Source organism: Python bivittatus, unplaced genomic scaffold, assembly GCF_059951505.1.
Source record: "Python bivittatus isolate LINGU-HERP-01145 unplaced genomic scaffold, Pbiv_v1 ctg000020_np1212, whole genome shotgun sequence".
Lineage (NCBI taxonomy): Eukaryota > Metazoa > Chordata > Lepidosauria > Squamata > Pythonidae > Python > Python bivittatus.
The window spans coordinates 109,427,120-109,439,454 of record NW_028277030.1 but is presented as its reverse complement, the minus strand read 5'-3'; the positions used below and the strand labels follow the sequence as shown (position 1 = coordinate 109,439,454).

Genomic DNA, 12,335 nt, shown 5'->3' with positions numbered 1-12,335 from the left:
GATTGTCTGGTAGATGAAGAAGGGCTTTTCACAGAAGCTGCAGGTTCAGAGCTTAAAAAGAAAACTGTTCTTGGAGAAGGAAATGAAACTGGTTTGTATTATGTTTTGTATTAAAAAATAGGGTATGGCAAAGAATATTGACCTATTTTCCTAGACCAGAGATGGGCAACTTTTTTTTCTTTCAAGGGCCATATTCCTACCAGAATAATCAATTGAGGATTACATGGCTGCCCTCAGTTATGCATAAGCCTTAGAAATATTTATAATCCATCCATCCATCCATCCATCCATCCATCCATCCATCCATCCATCCATCCATCCATCCATCCATCCATCCATCCATCTATCTATCTATCTATCTATCTATCTATCTATCTATCTATCTATCTATCTATCTATCTATCACTATTGGGCAGAGTTAGGATCAAAACTACATGGGGCTGCCATCACCATTTTCTCTCTGACGCAATTCTTTCCTTCTTTCCTACACAGTAGACTTCCAGAGGATGAACAGAAACTTTTGTCAGAGGTCTGAATTGACTGCCTGCAAAAGATTTCTGAATTGAAGCTGAAGGTTTTAAACTTCTTACTTTTCCATAGTCATTGAGATGCTTCGAGCAGCAAAGAGTTTATTGAAAGAAGAGAAATATGAACACAGCTATCCCTATGAATGGAGAACTAAAAAACCAGTGATCATTCGGGCCAGCAAACAGTGGTTCATTAATACAGAGAATCTCAAGCCTGCTGCTCAGGTATGTAATGCATTTTTGATACAAATGTACTTATGTTTCTTTCATCACTTTTTATGATATTGAATCATTATTTATAATTCAATTTAAATCATCCATGGTTTGCTTCATATCTACAGATCAACTTCAGATTGTGCCACTAAAATTTGCAGTGTAAATTTTTTCCTTTTCCTTTTTTTTTTTGTCTTTTGAGCAAAATTGGTTACCTCTATCTCAAGAAACCTGCCAAAAGTCTTGGCCTCTAGACTCTAGTCATGTTATTACATTACCAGCCACAATCTCTAGAGCTCTCTGAGTCTCAATTGTTAAAAAATAAAATAAAAGTATGGTACCCAACTAGTAGAAGGCACTTGCCTCTGTCTTAAATGATCATATGTAAAAATCTTATTTCTGCATGCCACTAGGTGGGGTCCTGACATTTGATCTGTATGTGATCAAATGAAAGAGCATGATATGTGACTGCCTATCATTTAAAATAATTTATAGATGGCGGGAGCTGACAGACTAAGAATCATAGAGACAATAAAAAGCATTTATGAGGAATTAGGTGGTGCTGGGCTCCTTTGTTATTTTAGCAACACTTGTGAACATGGATTGAATTGTTACATGCATAGTATTTGAAATATTTTGAAATAGTGCATATTTGATTATCAACTTACCATCAGGGTATTATACTTTTCAGCACTTTTATTTTACTATAAAGATCTGAATAGTGACTCCCCTTCTCCCCTTAGCATTTCACCTTTGGTATTTCCCCCACATCCTTTCTGGATCTTTTTCAGGAAGCATTAAAGAAAGTAAAATCTGTTCCAGCCTCAGGAATGAACAGGATGCTAGAAATGTTGGAGAGACGGACCTATTGGTGCATATCAAGGCAGAGGCGCTGGGGTGTTCCCATTCCAGTTTTTTACCATAAGTCTACAGGGGAACCTTTAATAAACAAGTAAGTATCTCACAAACCTATGTTTTATTGGGGGGGAAAGGTAATAATAGTTGCTGTCAAAAATATTGTTTTTGTTTTTCAACAGAGCAGTAATTTGCAGAGTAAATAATTGAAGGGTTGCACCATTATTTAGCATCTGCTCTTGTTCCTGTGTCAGAATTGTTTTGCAGAATTGATGTGGGTATGGGATTTGCATAGGTCAAGAAGTTATTTCCAAACTCTGGGTTGCCTCAATATGTATTTGGAGCAGTGAGTATTTTCACACAGAGGTTGGTAGGGGGTGTAATGCTTTCCTGATACTATCTTCAGTATTAAAACAAGTGAAGAAGCTCTTGTGATGCAGGAGTTTGCATGCATATCAGCATTCTTATACACCCCAACGGGCACAGGATGGTGGTGTTTCTGTAAGAAACTAACTAGCATTTATTCTTTCTGCTAGCCAAGAACACATTACAGTGAGTGAAAAAACTAGCTATGTTGTCATAAGACTGCATAGGTGCCCATCCTTTTCATTGGAGACACCAAACCATCCAACCTCAGAGATAGAGGATTATTAGTTCTTAACTGGACAAATGTCTCCAAGTGCAATACTTCATTTATTTGAATGAAATAATGCTCTCAGTCATAAAGGGAACAAATAGAGAGATGTGTTTGGGGACACTGCTGGAAAAGATGCTAAATCTGGTGGCCCCACGAACACATGTTGACAAGCAAACTTACAATATTCTGTGTCACCCCCTCTGGATTCTCTCTTTTTTATGTGCTAAGAGTATGTCATATTGATTGCGTAAGTCTATGATATGGCAAAGGGTCTGTTCATTTGATTGGCTATGACTGTTTTTGCAGCTGCTGTTGGTGTTTGTAGATGCTGAGGGTGAGAGAGAGAAGGTGCACAATGCATAGTTCTTGTGCTGCTTTTGTTAAGTAAAGGAGAGCTGCCAGACCAGTGTTTTGCTCTGTGATGCAAATCCTCCTTTTCTCAAGCAGTGGGGTCCTGCTTTGGCCCAGTTCTTAATCTCCATTCATATAGATTAGCATTATAGGAATCCATTTTACTTCTTTGTAATGTTTGATCATGGTAAAACAATTTTTACTTTTATTAACAAACCTGAATCCACAGTTTCTTGAAATCCAGAACAATTAAACTAATAGTGTCCTCTATTGGTGGGTTTATAGCTGCAGTATTATTGTTGCATGGAAAAATACATTTAACAGTAATTTGAAATTAAAGCAGGGGTACAAAAAATGCATCAGCATCCCTTTGCATCCCACCCCAGTGGGTGAGCCCCCCAAATGTTTGCCATCAGGAGCCCCTTCTTGGAGTTTGGGGGAGAGGACTAAGCAACAAAATGGGTGTATTTAGTCTTGCAGAACCTTAAGTCATTCATTTCATCCTTGAAAAGCCCTGAAACCTCACTCACAAAAGGATTCTGACCTTAATCACTTTTGAAATATGGCTGTTGAAAATGCTATGCAAAATATGGTGTATCTCTAGATCCAATGCAAGTTGCAAACTCGAGAATAATTTCCACCGCCCTAAAGTACTACATCATGTTGTGACGTGACCTGTGGAAGCAATACATAGCCAAGGCTCCTTATGCTGATAGGTACATTCAGGATAAGGAAGAAGAAAATGCCATTAGCAGCTCCCTGCAGAATTTGAATTTTACATTATTTCTAGCCCTTTCTCTGTGGGAACAGCAAAGACCACCCTCCCAACACCTCAGAAATGTGAGTGGAATAGAAGGAGCCATGCATGTACCTGATTTTTTTCTCCATTCGAAAGAGTTCAGTGGAATTATGACCAATTTTTTCTTTTGCTAGAAAACCATGCCATTTGGTTTTTCTATGTATGGGACTCCTTAAGTATGTGATTGTTCTGGAAAAACTGCGTACATGATGTATAGTATTGCTGTCTTTTTTCAGAGGGGAGAAATAGAGATAGAAGCAAATATAGTTCAAAAACAGAGTAAAGGGTGGGTTGGGGGAGGTGAAAAAATAAGAGGAATGGACAGACGGAATGCAGTGAGAAGAGAGGCCAGCTGTGGTGTGGATTTTTTTGTTGTGCAAAGGGTGTTCTTGGAGACAGAAGAAAGGTTAACAGAGGCGCCTTCAGATTTGCCTGTGATGGTGCAGGAAGCAGTGTATATACTTCTGGGTAAAAAGAGTGTATTTTTTTAAAAGGACAGTTAATACTGTGGCAAGAATATGTTTCTTATCTTAACTAACCATGCATTTTTTTTAGTATTTGTCACCAACAGAGGTGCTGCCATCAAACTGCAGGCTTGTGTAGGTGTAATCTTTATGTGTAACATGTGCCACTAAATATCTGAAATGAAGCTTCTGTAATGTAAAACTTGGGACAAAATATATCAAGGTGTGAAAAAAAAAGCAGCTTGCCTCTTATGGCAAGCCAGGGTTACCTCACAATATTGAAAAGATACAAAGATGAAGGCTGTGATGTTTATGTCACAAGGCTCCCAGCTTGGAATGGTAATTCTGGGAGACACAACTCTTACTGTATTTATTGATATTGATATTTATTTTTAAACTGATTCCTAAAATAAACCCTAGGTGATGTAAAGAATTAAAGAGGACAACATGTAAGACATGATAATTCCATTTAATGAAACAACACCAGTAAAAACCATCCACAGAGTAAATGTTGACAAACTGTGCAATATCCCACAATATCCACAATAACAGTTCAGTATTGAATGAAATAAATGTCCTGGAGAAAGGAGCCCTCAAAATCTAGGTGGGGTGAAAGGGTAATGAAGTTTTGGGGATTCCAAGAACTATATGTTGCTTCATTCTAGTTGTTCAAATCTTGTTTTCAGTCATTCCGTAATTGGGGGTGGGGGGGCAAGAGAGACTCTAGATGCTATTGGAGGAACCCTCAGATGCAGCCTAGTCCTAATCTATCCTGTCTGGCTTCTCCAGAAACAATATAGAAGGGAATATGTCAGTTGGCTCTACAAGAAAGGGTTTCCCATTTGGTCATGACTGGGGTGCCCAAGTTTGGTTGGACGCAAAGAAAAAAGGAAGTATGGAGCTGGGGTTAATCGCTGAAAAGAGAAATCACGTTTGTCAGTGTTTTGTGCATTATAACAGCCCAATAATTTGAGGGTAGGTGTCAGTGCAGACTCTGACAGTAGGAGCCTTGCTTGTCCCTCAGTGCCTAGTTATAAAAGAATTTTGAAGCATATCTCAGTCTTTTAAAAAAATTAAATATGGTTTTCTGAAGGCTTTGTCTTGCTGATTCACTTATATAAACTGCCAGTGTTCTGATTTTAGACACACCTTATAATTTGTCCTTGGATGACAACTTAAACTCCTCCTTGAGCAAACATTCTGTAACAGATACAGGTGGATTTTTTTTAAGAGCAGGGGTGGATAAGAAAGGTGACCAGGGTTCATAGGGAGAGCAATTTCCAGTGAACTACCTAGTGCTGGGAAGTCACTACAATTCTTGGCAAGACTGCTGGAATGAGTGGCCTTGATTGAATTTCTTTTCACATTTCTTAGGTTCTTACACAAGAGTTTGTAGTAGGATTACTTAGATCAGAGAATCATATCCTCACTTTTGAAAAGATCATGAACATGCTCTCTTGCTCTGTACATTTTTAAAACGTATTAGTGAATCAAGAGATTTGAAAAACAAAGAAGACTTCAGACTTCGTAAGATTAAACAGATGTTGCTTCTGGTGTAGAAATTCCCGAAGTAATGTTAGTGAGATATAGATAAGTCTGACACAGAGGAGTCCTTTTCAGACCATTAGCATCTTAATGGCCAACTTCTTCTAGAGCTTTTGAACCAAGAGCAGCTTTGAAAGAGTGGGCTATGTTTTATCCATGTTAAATCATTCTTCTGTTGGGTTTTAACATTATGTGTACTAACTCTGGTTAATGTGAATCTGCTTAAGCTTTTAAAATAATTCAGTCCATCAATTTACCACTGGTAACTGTGAACACCAAGCAAGAACTTGGTGAGCCAAAACTAAGCGGGACAGCATAAACCTCGTAGGTGCAGCAACCCAAATCAAATCTTCAAAAAAAACCCAGTTCCTGGCAGCATGAGTAAGAACAACTGCTAATTGACATCATAAGCTATATCTTTTAGTGCACAAACTCAGAACAGCATGGCTTCTACAGTTTTTAAATGCTGTTTACATCTTTTTATGGTCCTTGCAATCATATACTCATATATTCCAGGAAATAAATGTTTATGGACTCCATGAATCAAAAATTGCTTCGGGGGGAGAGTTTTGTTTTTTTGGTTTTTTTAATAAAATCTTTTCTTCCATATGAAACCAATAGAATACTTAAAATATTTGATGTCAAATTTTTGGCCATTCATTTAGCTATATATGTCATGAAAAGATTTTCGGCAGGAGAATAGCTGATGCAGAATTGGATCCAGAATTTGTTTCCTGCTTATGGAAGGACTTCTTTAGTTCATATGAGATTACCGGTGTATTTTCATTGGCAGGGTAGGATTTGCCCTCTTCCTTCAGTCCCTATATTCCTTGAAAATGAGTTTTCTCACCAGAAGGAAAAATAGGCAAAAATAATCTTGTTTTCCTCTCCCTTTTGCTAGAGCATTCTCAGTGGAAGGAACTAATTCCAGATCCAAACCAAAAATCTTTATTTTCTATATAAGTACAAATATATTAAAACATTAAATATTTTATTTATTTATATATATATATATATACACACACACACACACACACACACACACATAGGGAGGCAGTGAAGGACAGGAAGGCCTGGCGCGATATGGTTCATGCGGTCACGAAGAGTCGGACACAACGACTGAACAACAACAATATATATAAATTTTTTATATGTATGTATGCATATAAAAACATTAGAAGAGCCAGTTTGGTGTAGTGGTTAAGGCATCAAGCTAGAAACCGTGAGACCGTGAGTTCTAGTCCCACCTTAGGCACAAAGCCAGCTGGGTGATCTTGGGCCAGTTACTCTCCGTCCTAGGAAGGAGGCAGTGGCAAACCGCTTCTGAAAATCTTGCCAAGAAAACTGCAGGGACATGTCTAGGTAGTCACCCAGAGTCAACACTGACTCAAAGGCGCACACACTTGTACATACACACACAAAACATTAAAATGTAGTAAAAGTTCTCTGAGAACCTCACTAAATTATGTAATTTCCTCTACATATGGTAGGTTGGAAAGATCCTGAATGTGCTGTCTTGCTAATGTTTGTCCACTTATACAATTTAAATTAGACACAAACCTTTTAATGAAAACTTTAAAATCCTAGAGCAGATCCAAAATTATATCTCTTCATGATTTCTTTAGATATTTATTTATTTATATTTCAAATTTGTCACCCCCCATCTCACTGTAGAGCAACTCTGGATAGAGAATAGAGGCAATTTATGGAGGTAGCGTTTAAATCTTCATTTTTGTTTTAAGTTGCAAACTATAACAGAATACATTAGGAGGAGGAATTGTTAAAATATGATACAACAGGACTCTTGTTTATAAAATTAATTAACTTTCTTCATTTATATCGATTCATGTACTTTAACACAGAAACACATGTTCCTTGAAGAGTAGTGAAGATATGCAGAGTATTGGCCTACAGAAATGACAGGCAGACTTACATAGCACAGTCTGTCAAATCATAGGTCATTACCCTGGACCTCATTTCAGGGTGGAAATGTTGATCCAGATCTTCACAGCCCTTCTGCTGCACACACGGTTCTTTTACAGAAATAACTAGAATAGCATTGCTACAAAGAAAGATACTAGGAAAGGGGGAAAAACCCACCAACATTACCAGTAGAGGTGGTAGTGAGTAACAAGTAGTTGGAATAACAAATTGGGTTGGTTTTACTTTTTTTTCCAGTACAATTTACTTCTCCAGTCAATAGGTCAGTGGCTTTCAAAAGTAACACCACCTCCACTGGAAAGAGGCTTATTCCACATGGAGTTGCTGTTACACTTGATAACACCGTTTAAGATCTTTTTCGTCTCTGCCACCCTAAGCCTACATGTTTTTATTTCACTTAAAGAACATCGTTTTTATACATGGATTTGGGGAAAGAAAATTACCTTTCTGCCATACTTTTTAAATTTGCAAGTTGGTACTCTTTCCCACCTACTGATATCCAAAATGAGTGCTGTGAGACTTTGAGACCCGATGCATAACTGCCACTCCGTGCGCACAGTGTAAACTGGAATAAGCGGCAGCAGGTGTCAGTTGTCCAACAAAGGCTCTGTAAAAATAATGGAAACTGAGTTTGAATGTAGGTAAGTCTTTCTAAAGAAATACACCTCTGTTTTGGGGATATTGTGATTAAGGGCATAACATTTTCTGTTTAAAAAACATTAAACTGATTATAATAGACATAAGTTTAGTGATGAAACACCGTAGCTTTGAAATTAAAATACTGGTTGTGAAGGACTTACATACAAAGCTCAATACAATAATTTCTTTAACTTGTAATCTGTGAAACTGTAGGACTTAAATATTTTCTGCTTCAAAAAGAACATGTTGTCACGGTTAAATTGGTGTAGACCTAATGAAATCCTGAATAATTCAGAATATGTTTAAGAACATTCAATGGATGAAAGTAATAAATTATACAGAAAACTTGTAATTAGTATAAATATTTGTGTTGGCATGACTCGAGTTTAAGTTGAATTAATTTATGTGCTAAATCAGCTTCTTTCTTAGCATTCCAGATTAACGCAAAAAGCAGAGTTAAGGAATGTGTTAGGATTTTCCAAACGTCTACAAGTTGTTGCCTTTTGCTTAAAAAACAAGACAAAACCTTAAATCAACCTGCATCATCTAATCTTTCGACATGTATTCAATCACCTGTGATCCAGAATACAAGTACCCTTTGTAAATGGACAATATCCCTCTTCTTGAATAGTTTGAAAAACCAGCTGCATGTTACATAAAAAAGAGATTACCTGGCACTCCACACTGTTCATAGGAGCAGCGATGATCAGCATCTGTTTCTTTCCATGCCTGAAAAACATCTCAATGCTGCTTAATTTCCCACTAAATAAGCATTTGGCGGAATCAATATCAGGGTTCAAAATGATTGGTTGGCGTCATGGTAGTGTGAATTGCCCTGTGGATTTCCAGGCTAGAAACCAAGAGAATGACACGTAATGTGAGTCCTATCCAATCTGGCATATGAATGCAGGGCAAAGTTTTACAGCAGGTCTCCTTTTGCTTACACTGTGAATTATGGTTCTCAAATCGAGGCCTGCCATTTGTAGAGTGATAAGTTGTTATTTGAGGAAGGTGTTGAATGTACACTGTAGAGAGAACTTTTAACTTAGGGCTGTTGGGTTTTTTTTTTTTTTAATACATATTGTACAGATGAGAACAGGAAACATATTTCTGTAATTTGTAACCATTTTGGCAAGAGCCACAGGAATGGCTTCTAAGAGAAAACAAGCAGAGATGTACTTCAGGTTTTGGAAAGATGTTAAGTATAATCTAATGTTGTATATTCCTTGGAGGTCAAATAACTTTATAGAATCATAGCAAGCATTTATGAAGAGCAAGAACACTGAGCTGTTAGTGATTGTCGTTAATACTTGAATCAGATCAAGTTTATTTGCATAAATGTTCAGTTCTTTATTTAAAAAACCGTTATTTGTACTTTATGGGCTATAAGAGAATCTTTGGAGACTATATCTTACTGTTTTATACAGTATGATACCTAGTTTCTTCAGTAAGTAAATTTGAAAATATATACTGGCTTCTGAGTTTAAGGAGTTTAGTATACCATATTTCAATTTTGGCATCCCAGCATCTTCTAAAATATAGATGCAAGTAATTACCCTGCCGCAGGCAAAATAATGCAGTAGAACAAGTCATTTTCCATGGAAAGAACCTTGAAGCATCAACCAGAAATAGCACTTTTTATTGTGAAACAAAGCTTGGAAGACTTTTTTTAGAGTTTAATCCGTAAGCATGGGCAAAACTCTCCCATAAAAGCCCAATTTCTAGTCACACAGATTTGGGAGTTTGTGATTTTTTAAAACCTCTTTACAACTTTATTTTCATATTCTTCCCTATATTATTTATTACATTGTTAAAGAAATCATAACATAGCAAGATGAGTAAGATTTGTTGAAAGAAGCCATCTCTTTATCTGTTTACATATGATAATAACAATATCTTAAAGCAGATTATGTTTATGTTAACTTATATTACTAATTCTATTCTAAATAAAACCTCAAAATTTATTTTTCTGAATCTGAAACAGACAACTGTATTGCTGCTTTCATTATCCCAAAATAGATATATTATTTGATGTTTAGTTTTATATATCTTGTTCTATCCCAAAGGAATATATGTGTGGTAGGTAAATTAAGATATCATTAATCATATTACAGATTTTCATATTTGCTGTTCTTGGCATAATATCACTAAGTTCTTTCTTCAGAGTATTTCAGTATGGATTAGAATTTGCAGGGACAGAATAAAATTGTATGGTAACAGCCTAGCCTTTGAATAGAAAATTGTCCTAATCAGTTTCATAGCATATAACTGCTAGAATAGCATGCATGCATCCATAATATTTCCATGAAAGCTAGTTATTTTTTTATATCTTATAAAGAATCTTAAACATTTAAAACAAAAAAAGTGTGTCTGTTAAATAATGGAGACTCACTTCAAGCATCTTTCTAGGATCACTACAGTATCCTCATCCATAGCCGACCTTTACAAACTTGATGTCCTTCAGATGTGTTCATTCACATCATTACTAGTCATCATGGCTAATGAGCAGCATTTTGGAAAGACTGATCTAGGTTTTCTTTCAGTCAGTTCCTCTTCACTTGAAGAGGAAGCAAAACCTATATGAGTTCTTTATCAAGTATAGTCCTTAACATAGAAGAAACTTTTGCAGCTGCAACAAAAATTAAAAATCATCAGCTGCATGGGTTATGATGGTGATTTGATGACCTCATGAAAGAGAAGGGGTAAAATGTTTAGCCCTTTTTTATGATGCTCTTTTTTTTTAATGTTTTAAAATTAACAAAAGCTTAGTTCACCTCTCTTAGGCCTAATGTTAAAAAAGCAAAGAAGATTTACACCAATGAAAATCCATGATTTTCTAATGAATTTAGATGGGAAAATTCTTGGAGATTGGGAACCATGTGCAAATCAAAAGTTGGGGATGCTCACTGATGCCCTTCCACATTGTCTGGGCCATTATATAGTTTTTGTTAATAGCATAAAACAGACATAGGAAGAAAAGTTCAAGAGTGCTAAGATTAGGTATCAGACTGAAGTATTTTTACTAATGAACATTTGCAAAAGTAGCTTTACACGGATGTGTTTTTTACTCACTTGGAATTTCTTTCAGTCATTGTTAAATAGGTTGCCTATAATGTATATTAGAGTATTATTGTTTGTTTATTTATAATTTATATAGCTGTTTCTTATATTTGAAAACTTTTAGTGGCTCTTGGTTTCTCCAATTAATGTGTGTCGTATTGCAGAATATAGATTAATAATTTCCTGTTTTTTTGTCACTGATTCTCTTTTTTCCCCTGCAGAAAAAGCATTGAGAATATTATTAAACTAGTGGAGCAGCATGGCAGTGATGCCTGGTGGACCCTTCCCATCGAGCAACTTCTTCCCAAAGAAGCTCTGGCAAAGGTAATTTAGGGACAATGGAAGGCCCTCTATGAAGATCTGATCTACAGAAGAATAGCTGAAGTCTGGAGTTAAAGGGCAGGCTTCAGGAAATCCAAAGGCCCAGCAAGCCAGGGGTTAACCTGGATATGACCTGTAATAGTGGGCTGGTCTAAGTGAGGATGTTGTAAGGTTCTGGGGACTTTCCAACAAGCACCATGGTTCTAAAGTATAGGCCAAGGTACCTTGGAGGTGGGCCAACATAGAATGCTGCATTAGCAATTATTTCTGTGAAAATGATTTCCCAAATCCACCTACAGTGTACGTGGTGAAAAAGCAAAGATTTAAGGTAATGTCATAATCATCTTATATGTACAGTACACCAATGTGAATGTGTGTGTAAATATACAGTTACAGTCAGGTGAAAATTTTACATAATAAATCAGGTGAAATGGACTGTACTCCAAGAAAGTTTATTGCATAATTTGGTAGCTTTTAAGATGCCAAATTATGATTAGTCTCTTGCAACAAAAACAACATGGCTTCATCTTTGTAATGTGCATACAAATGAACATCTATAATATTGTCCTCTTACTCAAGTTGCCATTAGGAAAATTAGTGGTGATTATGCTGTTACTGGTCCTTTGTAAATTAAAATATATAGGGTGCAAAAAGTGGGAATGGAAGAATTTTTGTGGATCTTATTTACTTAATTCATGTTTTTAACCCATATATTTCTGAATCAGGCTGCTAATCATGATATCCATGAATATGTACAAGGACAAGATGTCTTGGATATTTGGTTTGACAGTGGAACATCTTGGGCTCATGTTTTAGCAGGTAAGGCATTCTAAATTCAGAAATATCTCAGAATTGCCCAATAGGCTTTAATTGTTGCTGGGGTTGCATTTCATGAAGGAACCATAGAATCAGAATCAGTGAAGGATCCACTGAAGTATCTTTGACACAGAAATACATTAAACCGCTTCTGGAAAGTGGCAATT

At 36.4% G+C, this 12,335-nt stretch overlaps 1 protein-coding gene and 1 long non-coding RNA gene across 3 annotated transcripts in view; one reads left to right on the top strand and one right to left on the bottom strand.

Annotated features, from left to right (window-relative positions):
* The window catches only part of IARS2 (isoleucyl-tRNA synthetase 2, mitochondrial), a 35,619-nt gene that overhangs the window by 9,340 nt on the left and 13,944 nt on the right, over nucleotides 1-12,335 (top strand). For both annotated transcript variants that reach the window (XM_025170588.2, XM_007434329.3), the window contains exons 10-14: nucleotides 1-91; nucleotides 601-752; nucleotides 1,532-1,692; nucleotides 11,253-11,355; nucleotides 12,078-12,171. In XM_025170588.2, the coding sequence (XP_025026356.2) occupies nucleotides 1-91; nucleotides 601-752; nucleotides 1,532-1,692; nucleotides 11,253-11,355; nucleotides 12,078-12,171 (601 nt within the window). The remainder of the gene's footprint in view (nucleotides 92-600; nucleotides 753-1,531; nucleotides 1,693-11,252; nucleotides 11,356-12,077; nucleotides 12,172-12,335) is intronic.
* Nucleotides 6,525-8,806, bottom strand: LOC148217151 (uncharacterized). Its single transcript, XR_015797202.1, has 2 exons — nucleotides 8,643-8,806; nucleotides 6,525-7,939 (listed from the first exon to the last, which is right to left on the bottom strand). It is a non-coding gene; the product is annotated as an uncharacterized LOC148217151 (long non-coding RNA).